Source organism: Theropithecus gelada, chromosome X (genome assembly GCF_003255815.1).
Source record: "Theropithecus gelada isolate Dixy chromosome X, Tgel_1.0, whole genome shotgun sequence".
Classification (NCBI taxonomy): domain Eukaryota; kingdom Metazoa; phylum Chordata; class Mammalia; order Primates; family Cercopithecidae; genus Theropithecus; species Theropithecus gelada.
Window position 1 is genome coordinate 18,978,538 of NC_037689.1, and position 20,086 is coordinate 18,998,623.

Below are 20,086 nucleotides of genomic sequence, written 5' to 3' on the forward strand. Positions count from 1 at the left end.
CCACTTATACGAAATATCTAGAATAGACCCCTGGCCCGCGTGGCGTCAGCAGCGGCAGCGTGACGGCGGCGTGGCGTCAGCAGCGGCAGCGTGACGGCGGCGTGGCGTCAGCAGCGGCAGCGTGACGGCGGCGTGGCGTCAGCAGCGGCAGCGACTGCGTCAGAGGCTGACGGCGGCGTGGCGTCAGCAGCGGCAGCGACTGCGTCAGAGGCCGGCGGCGGCGTGGGTGTTTAGTCAGGTCGCAGGGTGTAGCGGCAGCATGGCGGACTACCTGATCAGCGGCGGCACCCTCTACGTGCCCGAGGATGGACTCACCGCACAGCAGCTCTTTGCCAGCGCCGACGGCCTCACCTACGACGACTTCCTGATTCTCCCAGGATTCATAGACTTCCTAACTGGTGAGGTGGACCTGACCTCAGCCCTGACCCGGAAGATCACGCTGAAGACGCCGCTGATCTCCTTTCCCACGGACACTGTGACAGAGGCCGACATGGCCATCGCCATGGCTCTGATGGGAGGTATTGGTTTCATTCACCACAACTGCACCCCAGAGTTCCAGGCCAACAAGGTGCAGAAAGTCAAGAAGTTTGAACAGGGCTTCATCACAGACCCGGTGGTGCTGAGCCCCTCGCACACTGTGCGTGATGTGCTGGAGGCCAAGGTGCGGCATGGCTTCTCTGGCATCCCCATCACTGATACGGGCACCATGGGCAGCAAGCTAGTGGGCATCGTCACCTCCCGAGACATCGACTTCCTTGCTGAAAAGGACCACACCACCCTCCTCAGTGAGGTGATGACGCCAAGGATCAAGCTAGTGGTGGCTCCAGCAGGTGTGACATTCGAAGAGGCAAATGAGATCCTGAAGCGTAGCAAGAAAGGGAAGCTGCCTGTTGTAAATGATCATGATGAGCTGGTGGCCATCATCGCCCGCACCGACCTGAAAAAGAACCGAGACTACCCTCTGGCCTCCAAGGATTCCCACAAGCAGCTGCTGTGCGGGGCAGTTGTGGGCACCCGTGAAGATGACAAATTCCGCCTGGACCTGCTCACCCAGGCGGGCGTCGATGTCATAGTCTTGGATTCGTCCCAAGGGAACTTGGTGTATCAGATCGCCATGGTGCATTACACCAAACAGAAGTACCCCCACCTCCAAGTGATTGGGGGGAATGTGGTGACAGCAGCCCAGGCCAAGAACCTGATTGACGCTGGTGTGGACGGGCTGCACGTGGGCATGGGCTGCGGCTCCATCTGCATCACTCCGGAAGTGATGGCCTGTGGTCGGATCCACGGCAGTGCTGTGTACAAGGTGGCCGAGTATGCCCGGCGTTTTGGTGTCCCCATCATAGCCGATGGCGGCATCCAGACCCTGGGGCACGTGGTCAAGGCCCTGGCCCTTGGAGCCTCCACAGTGATGATGGGCTCCCTGCTGGCCGCCACCACGGAGGCTTCTGCCGAATACTTCTTCTCAGATGGGGTGCCGCTCAAGAAGTACCAGGGCATGGGCTCTCTTGATGCTATGGAGAAGAGCAGCAGTAGCCAGAAACGATACTTCAGCGAGGGGGATAAGGTGAAGTTCGCGCAGAGTATTTCGGGCTCTATCCAAGACAAAGGGTTCATTCAGAAGTTCGTGCCCTACCTCATAGCGGGCATCCAGCACAGCTGCCAGGATATCGGGGCCCGCAGCCTGTCTGTCCTTCGGTCCATGATGTACTCAGGAGAGCTCAAGTTTGAGAAGCGCACCGTATCGGCCCAGATGGAGGGTGGCGTCCATGGCCTGCACTCTTACGAGAAGCGGCTGTACTGAGGACAGCGGTGGAGGCCAAGATGGTGGAAGGGGCGTGCCCCGGTGTCCCCCTTCGGGCGCAGCCTCCCGCCATAACTGAGTGGTCCACAGATTTGCTTTATGGGTTCCCCATTTCCTTTCCAGGGAGAGAGTAGGGGAGGCCCCGAGGGGACTGCTGCCCCTCGCTGGGCATCCCCCACAGAGTCAGGACTGCTCTCTGGGCCAGGCTGCCCTGGGAGGCCTAGCCCAGCCAGCCAGGCTCTCAGGCCCTGCTCCTGCCTCAGGTCTTTCTTGCTGCAGCCTGCTCCAGCCTGGCCCCCACCCCAGGGGCAGGCGGCCCCTCCTGGCTTCTCCTATAGGGCACCTCCTTGCCCCCCAGCTCCCCAAGAAATGGCGCTCTCCTGGCCCTGCCTCTGGCCCTTGCCAGGCTGCTGCCCCCTCAGCCATGTGGCACTTCTGAGCTCCTGACCTAGGCCAGCGGGAGGTCTCTGCCCAGTTCTCTGGCCCTGGGCTCCAGTTGAGTCCTGCTCCTAGGGCCGCTCCCCGGTCCCTGGCCCTGAGGAGTACACTGCCCTGGTAATGGCCGCCTGCCCGTCGTTCCTGACTCACCACCGTTCCCAGGTGTGCCATTCCTGCCCTTTCCTCAGCTGCAGTTTAAGACTTTAACTTTGCACATTTTGGGATCACAGTTGCCACATTGTGGGTATTAAATAATTGGAATAAATCAAGCAGGTCTCAACGCCTCAAAAAAAAAAAAAAAAAAATCTAGAATAGGCAAATTCATAGAGACAAAGCAGAATAGAAGTTACCAGAGACAAAGCCAAATAGAGGTTACCAAAGGCTAGGGAGAGAGGAGAATGGGGAGTTAATGCTTAATGGGTACCGAGTTTCTGTTTGGGTTTATGATGTTTTGGAAGAAGATAGTGTGAAAGTTACACAACATCGTGAATGTACTTAATGTAATTGAATTGTATGCTGAAAATGGTTAAAATGGCAAATTTTCTGTGGTACATATGTTTTACTACAATTTCAAAAAAATAATGTAATATGCCAAATGCCACAGACTTGTACAGTTTAAATGAGTGAATTATACCTTAATAAAGCTGTTAAAAATAAATAAAATTGTAAAACATAATTACACAGTTTAGTGAGTTATGAAGCAAACGCTTATGTAATGACCACTCTAATCAAGAACCAGAAAAATTTTAAGACTACTCTGGCCAACATAGTGAGACCCCATCTCTATTTTTTCTTTAAAAACGTGTTTGAAAAAGTAAAAAAAAACCCTAACATTGCCAGCACCACCAAAGCATCCCCCTGTATCCCACCCATTCCCACTCTTTCTCCCCACTAACCTAACTTCTTGGTAATAATTTCCTAGCATCCTCTATGCTTTTACAGTCTAGGTAGGCAACCCTAAACATATTAGTTCAGTTTTGCCTGTTTTTGAATTTTATATAAATGAAATAACATAGAAAGTGTTCTTTTGTGTCTGGTTTCATTTGCTCATCATCATGTTTCTGAGATTCAACCATGTTGTTGGATATAAGCTACAGGTGGTTCATTTGCGTTGTTGTACACTAGTGTTCCATTGCATTTTTTTTTTCTTTTGAGACAGAGTCTCACTCTATTGCCCAGGCTGGAGTGCAGTAGTGCAATCTCGGCTCACTGCTACCTCTGCCTCCCGGGTTCAAGAGATTCTCGTGCCTCAGCCTCCCAGGTAGTTGGATTACAGGTGCCCACCACCTTGCCGGCTAATTTTGTATTTTCAGCCGACAGGGTTTCACCATGTTGGCCAGGCTAGTCTCGAACTCCTGACCTCAGGGGATCCGCCAGCCTCGGCCTGCCAAAGTGCTGGGATTACAGGTATGAGCCACCACGCCCCGCTGCATTTGTATATTAAAATGTACTTATCCATTCTATTGTTAATGAATATTTGCTGCTATGAGCAGTTTATGCGTGTACATGCATTTCTGACGGGTATAAATCTTGGAGTGGAATTTTTGGTTCTCAGCGTTATGCATATCCTCCACTTTGGTGGATAATGCTCAATTATTTTTGAAAATGTTCTATTTCACACTCCCACTAACAGTGTGAGAGTTCCTGTTGTTCCATCTCCTTGCAAAGACTTAGTATTGTCACTCTTAAACTTTAGCCATTCTAGTGGGAGTGTAAGGGTATCTCCTTGTGGTTTTCACTTCCATTTCCTTTCTCACTAATAAGATTGAGCCCCTTTTTGTACATTTATTTGCACTCTTTTCCTAAATGCTTGTTCAAATATCTTGCCCACTTTTCTACTGTGTCTGTCTTTTGCTTAATGATTTGTAGGAGTTTTGTTTGTTTGCTTGTTTGTTTTGAGACAGAGTTTCACTCTTGTCGCCCAGGCTGTAGTGCAGTGGCGCGATCCGGGCTCACTGTAACCTCTGCCTCCTAGGTTCAAGCGATTCACCCACCTCAGCCTCCTGAGTAGCTGGGATTACAGGCACGCATCACAACGCCCTGCTAATTTTTGTATTTTTAACAGAGATGGGCTTTCACCCTGTTGGCCAGGCTGGTCTCCAACTCCTGACCTCTGGTGATCCGCCTGCCTCCGCCTTCCAAAGTAGTGGGATTACCGGCGTGAACCACCACGCCTGGCCAGTTCTTTATATATCCTCGATAAAAGCTCCTTGTCAGATATATGAGTTGCAAATATCACCCCCACACCCTGTAGCTTGCCTTTTCACTCTTGTCATGGCGTCTTTTAATGAAGAGAAAACCTTAGTTTTAATGTGATCACATTTATCAACTGTTTTCTTTTGTGATTAGTGCTTTTTGTATACTGTTTTAAAAAGTCTTCCCCAACCCAGTGTCATGAAGACATCCTCATATGTTATCTTCTAAAGCTTTATTGTTTAGACTTTTACAGTATGGTATCTAATCTGCCTGAAATTGACTGTTGTGTATTATGTGAGGTAGGAATCAAGTTTCTTTTTCTTTTCTTTTTTTTTTTTTTTTTTTTGAGATGGAGTCTCATTCTGTCACCCAGGCTGGAGTGAAGTGGTGTGATCTGGCTCACTGCAACGTCCGCCTCCTGGGTTCAAGCGATTCACTTGCCTTAGCCTCCCGAGTAGCTGGGATTACAGGTGCGCACCACCACACCAGGCTAAATTTTGTATTTTTAGTAGAGACAGGGTTTCACCATGTTGGCCAGGCTGATCTCGAACTCCTGACCTCAACTGATCCACGCACCTCAGCCTCCCAAAGTGCTGGGATTACAGGCGTGAGCCACCATGCCTGGCCCAAGTTTCATTTTTGCAGACACAGGTATCCCTTTATCCCTGTACCATTTATTGAAAAGATCATTCTTTCTCCACTGTCTTACAAGGTTACCTTTGTTGTAAATCAAATTTCCATATATGCAAAGATTTGTTTCTGGTCTTTGATTAATGTCATGCTGATTTATTTTTATTTCAATTATTTTCAGTTGTATATACTGTCAGCTTATAAGTCTTTTTTTTTTTTTTTTTTTTTGAGACGGAGTCTCACGCTGTCGCCCAGGCTGGAGTGCAGTGGCCGGATCTCAGCTCACTGCAAGCTCCGCCTCCCGGGTTCACGCCATTCTCCGGCCTCAGCCTCCCGAGTAGCTGGGACTACAGGCGCTGCCACCTCGCCCGGCTATTTTTTGTATTTCTTAGTAGAGACGGGGTTTCACCGTGTTAGCCAGGATGGTCTCGATCTCCTGACCTCGTGATCCGCCCATCTCGGCCTCCCAAAGTGCTGGGATTACAGGCTTGAGCCACCGCGCCCGGCCAGCTTATAAATCTTAATACAGAGTAGAGCAAGTCTCAATCTTCAAGCATGTCACAGTTCTTGGGCCTTTGAATTCCACAAACTTTCAGTATGGAATTTCTATAAACTTTTAATTTGTCAAGTTCCACAAACACAGACAAATAAAAACACCTTTTCAGATTTTGATTATGATTGCACTGAATCTGAAGATCAATTTGGGAAGTATTTATATCTCTATAGTATTGAGCCTTCCAATTCTGGAACATGGTATATTTCTCTCTTTTTTTGTTTATTTTTAAAAATTTCTCTCAGTAATGTTTAATAGTTTTCCGCAGGACAGCTTGTGCTCTTTTTCAAAAAAGTCATTCCTGAGTACTTGATATTTTTTGGTGCCATGGTAAATAGCACTGAATTTCAGTTTCTGTTTGTTATTCTATGTACCCAGTAACATTATCTACAAGTAAGTCATTTTACTTTGTCTTGTCTACTTCTTATACTTTTCATTTCTGTTTCTTTTTCTTGTTTTGCTGGAATAGCTGGCACCATTGTAGGGATCTTTCTCTTTCTCCCGATCTCAAAGAAAAGCTTTCTATATTTCACCATTTCTATATTTCACCACTAAGTATAATTTTTGCTGTAAGTTTTTTGCAGATAACTTCCATCAGAATAGAGAAGTTTGCCAAGAGTTTTATCTATAAATGAATGTTACTTTTATAAAACATTTCTTCTGGCCGGGCGCAGTAGCTTACGCCTGTAATCTCAGCACTTTGAGAGGTGGAGGCAGGCGGATCACAAGGTCAGGAGTTCGAGACCAGCCTGGCCAATATGGTGAAACCCCATCTCCACTAAAAAGACAAAAATTAGCCGGGCATGATGGCGCACGCCTGTAGTCCCAGCTACTCGGGAGGCTGAGGCAGAAGACTTGCTTGAACCTGGGAGGCGGAGGTTGCAGTGAGCTGAGATCACGCCACTGCACTCCAGCCTGGGTGACAGAGCGAGACTCCGTCTCAAAAAATAAAATAAAATAAAATAAACATACACCAAAAAAACACACATTTTTTCTGCATTTATAAAGAGGATCGTATGATATTTCTTGCCTTTCCTGTTAATGTGGCAAATTCTATTGGTTGATTTTCTACTATCAAAATAACTGCATTTCTGAAAAAAATCTTATATGGTAAAAGTATATTATCTTTTTATTTTCCCCCATGTTCTATTGTTGGGTTCTGTCTGCTAATAATTTGTTAGTATAGTTTGTATCTATGTTCTTGAGAAAGATAGGCCCATAATTTTTCTTATTCATAATGCTCTTGTTGTGTTTCCTTATCTAGGTAATGTGGGCTTTACCAGAGGAGTGCAGGAGTGGTCCCTCATTTTTACTGTCTGGAAGAGTTTTATAATATTGGTGTTATTTTAACCTCTAAATGTTTGGTAGAATTCTTGGGGGAAATTATCTAGAACTAGAGTTTCTATGGTGTGATGGGTGACGCAGTGGGAGAGATACGGGGGAGTTTTAAAAGATTCAGTTTATTCAGTATTTCTAGAACTATTCAGATTTTCTATTTCTTCTTGCATCTTTTTAAAAATTTTTGTGGAGATGGGGCCTCGCTATGTTGCCTAGGTTGGTCTTGAACTCCTGGGCTCAAGCAATCTGACCACCTCAGCCTCCCAAAGTGCTGGGATTATAAATGTGAGCCACCATGCCTGGCCACATCTTTTTGATATGTTTTATTTTTCTAAAAATCTGCTCATCTCATCTAATTTTTAAAATTTATTGCAATAAAACTGATCAAAATATTATTTTGGTATCTTTGTCATATCTGAAGGATCTATAGTGATACCTTTTTTAAAATTCCTGACACTAATAACTGCCTTCTCTCATTTTTTTCTCTATCAGCGTTGACGTGGATTTATCAATTTCATCAGTCTTTTTAGAAAACCAACTTTTGGTTTTGTTGAACTTCTCTATTACATCTTTGTTTTTTATTTCGTGATTTCTACTCTTTCATTCCTTCTACTTCCTTTGGTTTAAATTTGCTGTTCTTGCCGGGCACGGTGGCTCATGCCTGTAATCCCAGCACTTTGGGAGGCTGAGGTGGGTGGATCACGAGGTCAGGAGATCGAGACCATCCTGGCTGACACGGTGAAACCTCGTCTCTACTAAAAATACAAAAGATCAGCCAGGGGTGGTGGCAGTCGCCTGTAGTCCCAGCTACTCGGGAGGCTGAGGCAGGAGAATGACATGAACCCGGGAGGCAGAGCTTGCAGTGAGCCAAGATCACGCCACTGCACCCCAGCTTGGGAGACAGAGCGAGACTCCGTCTCAAAAAAAAAAAAAAAAAAAAAAAAAATGCTGTTCTTTTTCTAGTTTCTTGATATGGATGCTTAGCTCATTAATTTTCAGACTTTCTCCTTTTTCTAATACATACATTTAAGGGTATAAATTTTTTAATGAATGCTGCTTTATCTGTGTTCCACAAGTTTTGGTATATAGCATTTTCATTGTCATTCAGTTCAAAATATTGTCTTATTTTCACTATTCACAATAGTGAAGACATGGAATTGGCCTAGGTGCCCATCAATGGTGGATTGGATAAATAAAATATGGCACATATACACCATGGAATACTATGCAGCCACGAAAAAAAGAATAAAATCAATGTCCTTTGCAGCAACATGGATGCAGCTGGAGGTCATAATAACAGGAACAGAATATCAAATACTGCATGTTTTGACTTATAAGATGGGAACAATAGACACTGTGGACTACTAGGGGGAAGATGGGGATGTGGGTGTGGGTTGAAAAACTACCTATTTGGTACTATGCTTACTACCTGAGTGAGGGAACCTGTACCCCAAACCTCAGCCCCATGCAATATACCCACATAACAAACCTGCACATGTGCCCCCTGAATCTAAAATAAAAGTTGAAATTGTTATTATTATTGGTTATTTTTAAATCCAAACACAAAGAGACTTTTACATTATCTTTTTAGCATTGATTTCTGACTTACTGGCATTGAGGTAGAGAACATGCACCGTTTTTTGAAATTTGTTGAAACTTGCTTTATGGCCCAATCTACAGTTAATCTTTTGTAACTATCTTATAGGAATTGATAAAGAAGCTATTTTCTATACTTGTTGGCTACATTATTCTTTCTATGCCTATTAGGTCATGTTTGTTAGTTGAGTTGTACAAATGTTCTGTATCCTTACTGATACCTTTGTCTGTTTGTACTATCAGTTGCGGAGCAAGGTTTGTCAAAATCTCCCCTATGGTCTGGGTATGGCAGTTCATACCTATCATCCCAGCCTTTTGGGAGGCTAACGGGGGAGGATGGTTTGATGCCAGGAATTCGAGGTTACAGTGAGCTATTATCACACCACTACACTCCAGCCTGAGTGACAGGGTGAGACCCTGTCTGTTAAATAAATAAATAAATAAACCAACAAATAAATAAGTAAAATCTCTACCATGATCAAGGATTGGGTTTTCCTTTTGTAATTAAATTTTTGCTTTATTTTGGGGCCTTCTTATTAGAGGCATACACATTTAGAACTGGTATATCTTCTTGGTGAATCAAACATTTTAAAATCATGATAACATCTTCTTTATCTGTAGTAATGCTTTTGTCCATAATGCTCATTTTTGTCTGAAAATATAGCCACATCAGCTTCCTTTCTTTCTTTTGGTGTATTCCTTGTATACATATCTAACCAGTTACTTTACATGTAATATAATTACAATAATTTTAAGCTAATCATCTTGATGAATGCTTGCTATTTGTCATGCTATCATTTGGATCAATTTAGTAGTTTTCAATATTATTTCATTTATTAGTATTTTTAAGGAGGCTGTATGGCTTTTATTCTTAGCACTTAATTAGTGATATCACCTTCAATTTTCGTTATTTTTTCCAATGCATTGGTTGCTTCCAGAAACATCCCTCTAATTCCATAATCTTTTGTTCAATGTGTTTTTAAAAAATTATTATCAATATTATTTTTGATTGACAAATCATAATTATCTACATTTATGGGGTACAATGTGATGTGTTGATATGTGAATACAATGTGGCCTGATTAAATCAAGCAAATTAACATATTCATCACCTCAATTAGCTATCTCTTTTATGATTAGACATTTGAAATGTACTGTCTTAGTATTATATATTTCAAACATTCAATAGTCTTTATAATTACTATTTCCCCTGGACCCCTTAAATGCCTGAGACATTGCACCAGGCCAGTGAATTTCTTTCCACCAGTATCCCATGCCAGTTGCATTAAAAGAGACCCTTATCTACTGTAGACAGTGGACAGAAAAAGCTGAGAGTCAGGCCTAGGAGTTAATTATAAGAGCAGCAGTGCTCCAGAGAAAGTGAAATTTTCAACTCCAGTGAGTCCGCTGTACCAAGATCAGGGCCCTGATTGGGAAGGAGTGGGGCCTTGAGATATGGAACATGGACATCTGGATCAATGCTATCAAAAAAATCTTAACTCACCATATACCCCAAACCCTCTGGGCCTGCAGAAGTGGCCCACTCCACCATGTTTAAGGCTAGTGCCTAGCAAAAATGGTGGAATAAGAAATGCCAAAAGTTCATCCCTCCATAAATGCAATGAAAAAACGGGCAAAAGTGGTCAGAATCAACTTTTTCAGAACTCTGGAAATTAACCCAAAGCTTGCAGCAACCAGGATACTACTTAAGAAAAACGTACTGAACCTCAGTAGGAATGATGAGCTTTGTGGCATTTTAACTTACTCTGAAAACATTTACAGTTAATTGTGTTAGTCACTGCTATCTGAGGCAATGGATAATAGTTGGGACAGGCAATAGACCAAAAATCTTGGGAGAAAAATCTGAATAATGAGGTGATTTGGGAATAAGAGCTTTGAAAAGTTCTGACATGTTCCTGGGAATCCAAAAGGCCGCATGCATGCCCAGGACTATGTGCAGGCTCAGAAAAGACCTGAGAAGACCCTAAGTTCCCACCTCTGGTTGCCCTTCAGGCTCCATACATCAGGAAGTGAAGGCTAAGGCAGAGTTTTAAACTGCCTGGCTGAGTGTTGAAGGTGTGCCCCAACACACAAACAGACAGAAATTCAAGGAAATCTCTACAATTTTTAGCTGCCACTAAGCAAATGGAACAGAGGAAAAAGAAATTCTTCTTTAAAAGAACTAATTTAAATAATTGATTTTTATAATGAAAGAGAAATTAAGACATTCCCAGAGAAACAAAAACTGAAGGAGTTTGTCACTAGCACAGCTACCCTATGAGAAATGCTAAAGGGAGTCCTTCAGGCTGAAATGAAAGGACACTGGACAGTAACTCAAACCCACATAAAGAAATAAAAAGCACCAGTAAAGGTAAGTACATAGACAAATATAGAAGTCTGTATTGGCCAGGCATGGTAGCTCACACCTCTAATCCCAGCATTTTGGGAGACCGAGGTGGGTGGATCACCTAAGGTCAGGAGTTCAAGACCAGCCTTGTCTACATGGTGAAACCCCGTCTCTACTAAAAATACAAAAATTAGCTGGGCATGGTGGCAGGTGCCTGTAATCCCAGTTATTCAGGAGGCTGAGGCAGGAGAATTGCTTGAACCCAGAAGACGGAGGTTGCAGTGAGCCAAGATTACACCACTGCATTCCAGCCTGGGTGACAGAGTGAGACTCTGTCTAAAAAAATAAGTAAATAATAATAAAGTTTGTATTTAAGTATTTTTGGTTTGTAGCTCCTTGTTTCCTATCTTATTTAAAAGACATCTATAAGAAACAATAATTATAAATCTATGTTAATGGGCACATAATGTATAAACATACAATTGTGACAATAACAACATGGGAAGGGGGACAGAGCTATATAGAAGAGCAATTTTGTATACTATTGAAATTAAGGCCAGGCATAGTGGCTCATGCCTATGGTCTCAGCACTTTGGGAGGCTGAGGTAAGAGGATCACTTGAGCCCAGGAGTTCAGGACTAACCTAGGCAATATAGTGAGACTCAGTTTCTACAAAAAGTTTTAAAATTAGCCAGACATGGTGGCATGTGCCTGTAGTTCCACCTACTTGGGAGGCTGAAGCAGGAGGATCACTTGAGCCCAGGAGTTAGAGGCTGCAGTGAGCTATGATTATGCCACTGCACCCTCACTGCACTGGGTGAAGAGTAAGACCCTGTCTCTGAAGAAAAGAAAAAGAAAAGAAATTAAGTTGGCATTGATCTGAACTGGGTTGTTGTAAATGTAAGATGTTAATTGCAATCACCAGGGCAACCACTAAGAAAATAACCCAAAAATGTATAGTAAAAAGAAATGGCAAGAGAACTTAAGTGTTACACTAGAAAATATCCAATTGATATGAAAGAAAGCAGTAATGGAGGAATTGAGGAACAAAAAAGTAAGACATACAGGGAATGAATAACAAAATAGCAGAAGTGAGTCCTTCCTTACCAGTAATCACGTTAAGTGTAAATAGATGTGATTTCCCAATTAAAAGTCAGAGATTAGCAGAATGGATAAAATACATGACCCAACTACATGCTATCTACAAGAGATTTACTTTAGATTCAAAAATGCAAATAGACTGAAAGTAAACGAATGAAAAAAATATATTTCTTGCAAACAGTAACCGAAAAGAGAGCTGGAGTGACTATACTTAAGACTAGTGGTAGCCTTTTGTTTGAAGACGGTGCAGAGGCCTCTACCCTGCAAGATAACATGTACCCCACCCCCTACTGGGATCTACCCCAACCATTCCTCCTGGCTGCTAGGTCAGTAACTAGGGTTCAGTCATAATATACACCAGCTACTAAAGTGCCGGGCCTGCTAAGAGAGGAGAGTGGCTATATTTCAAAAGACTGTAAGAGCAAACCAACATGTAATGGCAGAAGCCCAGAGAGTATGGATGGGACTCTGAGGATTCTGTATCAAGGGAGGGGTTATGAGTGAAACTGTATCTCCTGAAAGAGTTATTTTGAAGTCCAAACCTCCAGTACCCCAGAATGTGACCTTATTTGGATAAAGGATTCTTGCAGACTTAACCAAGTTAAGATGAGGTCATCTAGAAGGGCCCTATATCAAAACAACTCGTGTCCTTTAAAAAGAAAAAATTCGAACACTGACACACACAAAGGGAAGATGATGTGAAGATGTACAGAGGAATGCCGTGTGAAGACGGGGCAGAGGCTAAATGCAGCTATAAGACAAGGAGCACCAAGCATTGGCAGCAAGGAACTAGATAGAGGCAAGGAAGGATTCTACCCAGAGTCTCAGAGGGAGCATGGCCCTGCCAACATCTTGACTTCAGACTTCCTGCCTCTAGAATCATGAGACAATAAATTTCTGTTGTTGTAAGCCACTCAGTTTGTGGTATTTTGTTCTGGTAGCCCTAGTAAACTAATTCAGGAGGTAAGCCATAAAGTTGGCTAAGGGAGAGTTTATTGATAGATGCCCACTCATCTATGATATGAGATTTTAAACCTTGGCAGGACTCTTGGGAGATGGTGTTACACGCATTGTTGGAAGCTTGGAGAAACCAATGGGCACCACTGAGTGAGGTAGAAATGGGAGAACTGCCATGGTAGGCTGTGGAAGGAAAACCAAAAAGCACAGAAAAATACGCATGCTAGGGGGTTGTTATGGATTGAATTGTGTCCTCCTAAAATTCATATATTGTAGCCCTACTCTCCAATGCTACTGTATTTGGAGATATGGCACGTAGGGAGGTAATTAAGTTAAATAAAGTCGTAAGAGTGGGACTCTAATGCTGCAGGACTGGTATCCTTATAAGGACAGGAAGAGACTTCAGAGAGATCTTGCTCTCCATGCAAGTACAGAGAAGAGGCCACATGAGACACAGTAAGAAAGTGGCTGTCTGCAAGCCAGGAAGAGAGGTCTCACCAGAAACCAACCCTGATGACACCTTGATCTTGTACTTCCAGCCTCCAGAACTGTAAGAGAACAAATGTCTGTTGTTTAAGCCACCCAGCCTGTGGTATTTTGGTATAGCAGCCTAAGCAACTAATATAGGGGTTGTATTATATACAGTCCTCACAGGAGGACCCCAAGGACACACTTTATCAAAGCAATAAACAATGCATGGGTAACAGGGGAACCAGAATCAATGAGAAACTCAATGGCCATCCATCAGGATGGTTGGGAATGATGGTAGGATATGCTGTTACAGAACAGAGCTCACTGATAGCAATGAGGATGATGGAATCCCAAAATGACAGATGGCACATGGTGACACTCAACTCTCAGAGGAAGGTGGGTGGCAGGTAGAGACAAGTGCCTGACCAAGGGGAATCAAGTGATCACACAGCCAGAACTAACCATCATGACCTGGGTTCTGTCAGACCCACCAAGTCATAGGTTTAGGAAGGCCAAAAAGCAGTCCTTCAGAAGATGGAGGTGGAACACATAGATCAGTTACAAACAAAGCCAGAGAGCACAAGCAAGTGGCTAAGCAAGTGACGCAGACCCCTCAATATCTACCACTGTTCCATCTGTGACTCTGCTCCAGCTCACACTTAGGGCTTCATGGGGTATTCTTTGTGACCAGCTGATGGAAGAGGGAAAAAGCCAAGCTTGGTTCATGGATGGGAAAGCTTGGAATGTTCACACAAATGAAAAATTGGTGGTAACATAGAGAAAGGAAGTAGAGAATAGAAAAACAACAGTAAGAAACAACAAACCAAAAGCTGGTTCTTTAAAGATATCAGCAAAATTTACAAACCTTTAGCTAAGATGACTAAGAAAAAGAGAGAATAAGAAGATAACTAAAATCAGTAATTTTTTCATGGTTTTGATACTTTATTCTATTAATATGGTATGTTATGTTAATTGATTTTAGGATGTTAAACCACCTTTGCATTCCTGGGATGAATGCCATTTGGCCGGAGTATATAATCCCTTTCTTTTTCAGTTTTTTATTTCCATAGGTTTCTGGGGAACAGGTGGTGTTTGGTTACAAGAGTAAGTTCTTTAGTGGTGATTTTTGAGATTTTGGTGCACCCATCTCCCCAGCAGTATACACTGAACCCAATTTTTTTGCAGTCTTTTATCCCTCACCCCCTTCCCACCCTTTCCCCCTGAGTCCCCAGAGTCCATTGTGTCATTCTTATGCCTTTGGGTCCTCATAGCTTAGCTCCCACTTATGAGTGACAACATACAATGTTTGGTTTTCTATTCCTCAGTTACTTCACTTACAATAATACTCTCTAGTCCCATCAAGGTCGCTGCAAATGCCATTAATTCATTCCTTTTTATGGCCGAGTAGTATTCCATTGTGTTTGTGTGTGTGTGTGTGTGTGTGTATCATATATCATATATATATCACAGTTTCTTTATCCACTTGTTGATTATTGATGGACATTTGGGTTGGCTCCACAGTTTTGCAATTGTGAATTGTGCTGCAATAAACATGTGTGAGCAAGTATCTTTTTCATATAATGACTTATTTTCCTCTGGGTAGATACCCAGTAATGGGATTGCTGGATCAAATGGTAGTTCTACTTTTAGTTCTTTAAGGAATCTCCACACTGTTTTCCATAGTGGTTGTACTAGTTTACATTCCCAACAACAGTGTAGAAGTGTTCCCTTTTCATTGCATTCACACCAACATCTATTTTTTTTATTTTTTGTAAAATCAGAAATTTTAAAAACAACTTTATAGAAATTAAAAGGATTATGGATACTAAGAACAACTGTATGCCAACAAATCACATAATCTAGATGAAGTGGACAAATTCCCAGGAACACACAAACAACCACAATTGACTCAAGAAAAAAATATAAAATCTCAACAAATCTTTAACAAGTAAAGAGATTGAATCAGTAATCAAAAACCTCCCAGCAAAGAAAAGTCTAGGACCAGATGACTTCACTAGTGAATTCTACCAAATATTTAAAGAACAATTAACAGCAATCCTACCTCAAATTCTCCCAAAAATGGAAGAGAAGGGACTACTTCCCAGCATATTCTATAAGGCCTGCATGACCCTGATACCAAAGACACAAACAAAAAAATACTACTGACCAATATCCTTTATGAACAGACAGAAAAATCCTCAGCAAAATACTAGCAAACTGAATTCAATGGAACATAAAAATGATTATATACCATGACCAAGTGGGATATATCCCACAAATGCAAGGGTGGTTCTACATAAGAAAATAGATCAATAGAACACACCATATTAAAAGAACAAAGGGAAAAAATACCCCACATGATCATCTCAGTAGTTGCAAAAAAAAAAAAAAAAAAAAGCATTTGACAAAACTCAACACTCTTTCATGAAAAAAACACCCAGCAAACTAAGAACAAAAAGGAATTCCTTATGAAAAACCTATAGCTAACCTCATACTCAACAGTAAAAGACTGAAAGCTCTTCCTCTAAGATCAGGAACAAAGCAAGGATGCCTGCTTTCACCACTGCTATTGAACATTGTACTGGAAATCCTAGCTACAGCAATTAGGCAAGAAAAAGAAATAACAGGCATCCAACTTGGAAAGAAAGAAGTAAAACTATTTCTGTTTGCAGATGACATCATCCTACATATAGAAAATCCTACAGAAGGCCGGACACGGTGGCTCATGCCTGTAATCTCAGCACTTTGGGAGGCCAAGGCAGGTGGATCACAGGGTCAGGAGATCAAGACCATCTTGGCTAACACAGTGAAACCCTGTCTCTACTAAAAGTACAAAAAATTAGCTGGGCGTGGTGGCACGCACCTGTAATCCCAACTACTTGGGAGGCTGAGGCAAGAGAATCACTTGAACCCAGGAGGTGGAGGTTGCAGTGAGCCAAGATTGTGCCACTGCACTCCAGCTTGGTTGACAGAGTGAGACTCCATCTCAAAAAAAAAAAAAAAATATATATATATATATATATATATATAAAATAAAAAGAAAATCCTATAGAATACACACAAAAAACTACTAGTGCTAATAAACTCAGCAAATTTGTAGGGTACGAGATCTACATACAAAAATCAGTTGTGGTTGCACAACAATCTGAATGTACTCAATGCCACTGAGCTATTCACTTTAAAAATGGTTAAAATGGTAAATTTTAAGTTATATATATTTTACCACAATTTTTCTTAAAGACACAGGAGGGTCAGAGATAAAGGAGATGTGATGGTAGAAACAGAATCAGAGGAATCAGAATGAGGATCAGAACAAGATTTTTTTTTGAGACAGGGTCTCACTCTGTTGTTCAGGCTGAAGTGCGGTGGCACAGTCATGGCTCACTACAGCCTTGAACTTCTGGGCTCAAGCAATCCTCCTGCCTCAGTCTCCCAGTAGCTGGGGCTACAGGGGCATGCCACCATATCTAATTAAAAAAAAAAATAGAGACAGGGGTCTCACTTTGTTGCCTAGGCTAGTCTTGAACTCCTGGCTTCAAGCAGTCCTCCCACCTCAGCCTCCCAAAGTGCTGGGACTACAGGCCTGAGCCACTGCGCCCAGTACAGAGCAAGATTTGAAGATGCTACACTGGCGAGTTTGAGGATGAAGGGCCACAAGTCAAGGAATGCAGGCACCCTCTGGGAGCTGGAAAAGGCAAGGAAATTGATTGTCCCCTAGAGCCTCCAGGAGGAATGTAGCTTTTCTCACAACTTAACTTTAGCTCTACAAAACTCATTTTGGACTGCTGACCTTCAGAACCCTGAGATAATACATTTGTGGTGTTGAAAACACACATACTAAAGTAAGGACCAGATAAAAAGCTGAAAGTAGGACCAGGCAGGGTGGCTCATGCCTGTAATCCCAGCACTTTTGGAGGCTGAAGTGGGAGAATCACTTGAGCCCAAAAGTTCAAGACCAGCCTGGGCAACCTAGCAAGACTCCATCTCTACAAAAATTTAAAAATTAGCTGGGCGTGATGGCCTGTGCCTATGGTCCCAACTACTCAAGAGGCTGACACAGGAGGATCCTTTAAGCCCAAAAGGTCAAGACTGCAGACAGCTATTGTTACAGGATATCTGGGGTGTTGATTTTCCAGGCTGGAAACCTTTGTGGTCATGGCACCTTTGCCCACGTTCTTGTCCTGCCTCCAGGAAGAATGAGGTATGCAGACAAGTGAAGGGTGAAGAAGAGTTTTATTTAGTGTTAGAACAGCTCAGAGGAGTGGGTAGCTCCTCTGTGTAGGCACGTCGTCCTGTGGAGTATTCAGCTCATAGCAGAGAGGGGGCTCTGGAGAGGATAGCTCCTCTCCACAGGCAGGTCGTTTGGACATTTCTGCAGGTCTCTGAAGCTCTCAGTGGGAGAGGGTAGCTCCTCTCTGCCGGCAGGTCATCTCTGCAGCTCTCAGCATAAAGGATACTCCTCTCTGCAGCTGATCCTCCTACCATCTCTCTGCCCTCTTTGTCCTCTGGCCATCCTCTGCCCTGAAGGCTTTTATGGACCTCAGAGGGGAAGAAGTGCATGTAGATTGGTCCGTGGGCAGCCATGGGTGGGCCCGGAAGAGGCACCACGAGTCCTCACTCTGGCAGCCCAGCCCCCAGCCTTCAGGCCCTCCCTGGTTTGAGAGTGGGGCCTTACTGCGGATCCCACCCCCTCCTGCCCAGGACTCTGTCTGCCTCCCGCTGCCATTCATGGCCCTGGGGCTTGCCTCCAACCCCGCTCTGAGATCGGAGCGGGTTCTGGGAGTGGAGAGAGGCCAGGCAGTGGGAGCAGACACCCCTGAGCCTGCACGGATGGGGGTTTCTTCCTGGGGCGCCCGAGGGTGCAGGCTACAGAGATGCCCAGGTCCTGTGCCTGGGAGGGCAGCCTCAGTTGCACCCAGGAGCTCCCACCCCGCCAACCCTGAATAGGCAGGGCTCTTGCTTATCCCCAGCTCCCGCCTGCTTCCTGGAGCGGGAGGCCCCTGCAGTAGCAGGTCGGGTAGTTGTGGCTGCACCAGGGAGGGCAGATCCTGCCTGTTCCCGGCTCCCCCAAGAGCACAGGGAGGCTCGGATCCACAGCTGCAGTTTGGGTGGCTGTGGTGCCCAGGAGGGCGGGGCTCTGCCTGCTCCATAGAGCAGGAGGCCTGGGTCTGCAGCTGCGGTTTGGGCGGCTGCAGCAGCACAGGGAGCTCCAGTCCCAACTCAAGAGGGCCAGGGCTCCCACAGGCTCCATGGAGTGTACAGCTCCAGCCACACCTCCCTGCTGCAGCTGGCATGGTGGCAGCAGCCCCCGCCATCACTATGATCACATCACTGCACTCGTCTCAGTCTGGGTGACAGAATCAGACTTTGTCTCAAAAAAAAAAAAAAAAAAAAAGTTTAAAGTATTACTTATAATAGCAAGCACAGGAAAGCTTAAAAAAAAATCAGTTTTGCTCCTATACGGCAGCAATGGACAATCCAAAACAGAAACTAAAAAAAAATTTACATTTACAATACCTCCAAAATAATAAAATGCCAAGGAACAAATTTAACCAAGGAGTTGAAAGACTTGTACACTGAAAACCATGAAATACTGCTGAAAGGAATTAAAGAACATCTAAATAAATAGAAAGACATTCCATGTTCATAGTTTGGAAGACTTTAATATTGTTAAGATAGCAATACTCCCCCAAAAGATGTACAGATTTAACATAATCCCTATCAAAAGGACCTGCAATGACAGAAATGGAAAAGCTAGCTCTGATGTTCATATGGAACTGCATGGACTCTGAATAGCCACAACAACATTGTAACTGAAAAACAAAGTTTGTGGACTTATACCTCTTGATTTTAAACTGACTACAATGCTACAGTAATCAAAACAGTGTGGTACTGGCATAAGGCTAGATGTAGAAATAAATGAATAGAATTGGGAGTCCAGAAATAAACTCAAACATCTATGGCCAATTGATTTTTTAACATGGATGTCAAAACTATTCAATGGGTAAAACCAGTTTCTTCAACAAATGGTGCTTGAACAACTCTGTAACCATAGAATGAAGTTGGAATCCTACCTCACTCTATAAACAAAAATTAACTCAAGATGGATCAGCAACCTAAATTTAAGAGGTAATGCTATGAAACTATTAGGAGAAAACCTAAGGTTAAATCTTCATCAGATTTGGCAGTAGATTCTTATATTTGACACCAAAAGCATAAGCGACTAAAGAAAAAAATACATAAATTGGACTTCATCAAAATTGGCATGCATCAACCATATTGCTGTGATTCCAATATTCACATCTATTCTCATCTTTTCCTGTGAACAGTTTTCTTATCTATGCACTGTGGCCAAGGTAACAATCTGGCTACCTCTCTGGAATAATTACAGCTTTAATGAGACTGTATTGTGACAAATATAGTTACCAATTGTCGATGCACTGAAAATGGAGATGAGGCTGGGCGCGGTGGCTCACACCTGTAATCCCAGCACTTTGGGAGACCGAGGCGGGCAGATCACCTGAGGTCAGGAGTTTGAGATCAGCTTTGCCAAAATGGTGAAACCCCGTCTCTACTAAAAATACAAAAAATTAGCCGGGTATGGCAGCACACACCTGTAATCCCAGCTACTTGGGAGGCTGAGTCAGGAGTATTG

At 43.4% G+C, this 20,086-nt stretch overlaps 1 protein-coding gene across 2 annotated transcripts; it reads left to right on the forward strand.

The window, feature by feature from the left end:
• Nucleotides 1-245: 245 nt before the first annotated feature.
• Nucleotides 246-2,528, forward strand: LOC112615846 (inosine-5'-monophosphate dehydrogenase 1-like). 2 transcript variants are annotated; one of them, XM_025372749.1, is made up of 2 exons: nucleotides 260-518; nucleotides 579-2,271. In XM_025372749.1, exons 1-2 carry the CDS (start codon nucleotides 260-262, stop codon nucleotides 1,802-1,804), a joined length of 1,485 nt encoding a protein of 494 aa, XP_025228534.1. In that variant the 3' UTR covers nucleotides 1,805-2,271. The 2 variants fall into 2 exon arrangements, with proteins under 2 accessions (XP_025228533.1, XP_025228534.1); XM_025372748.1 differs by having other exon boundaries at nucleotides 246-2,528.
• Nucleotides 2,529-20,086: the final 17,558 nt, after the last annotated feature.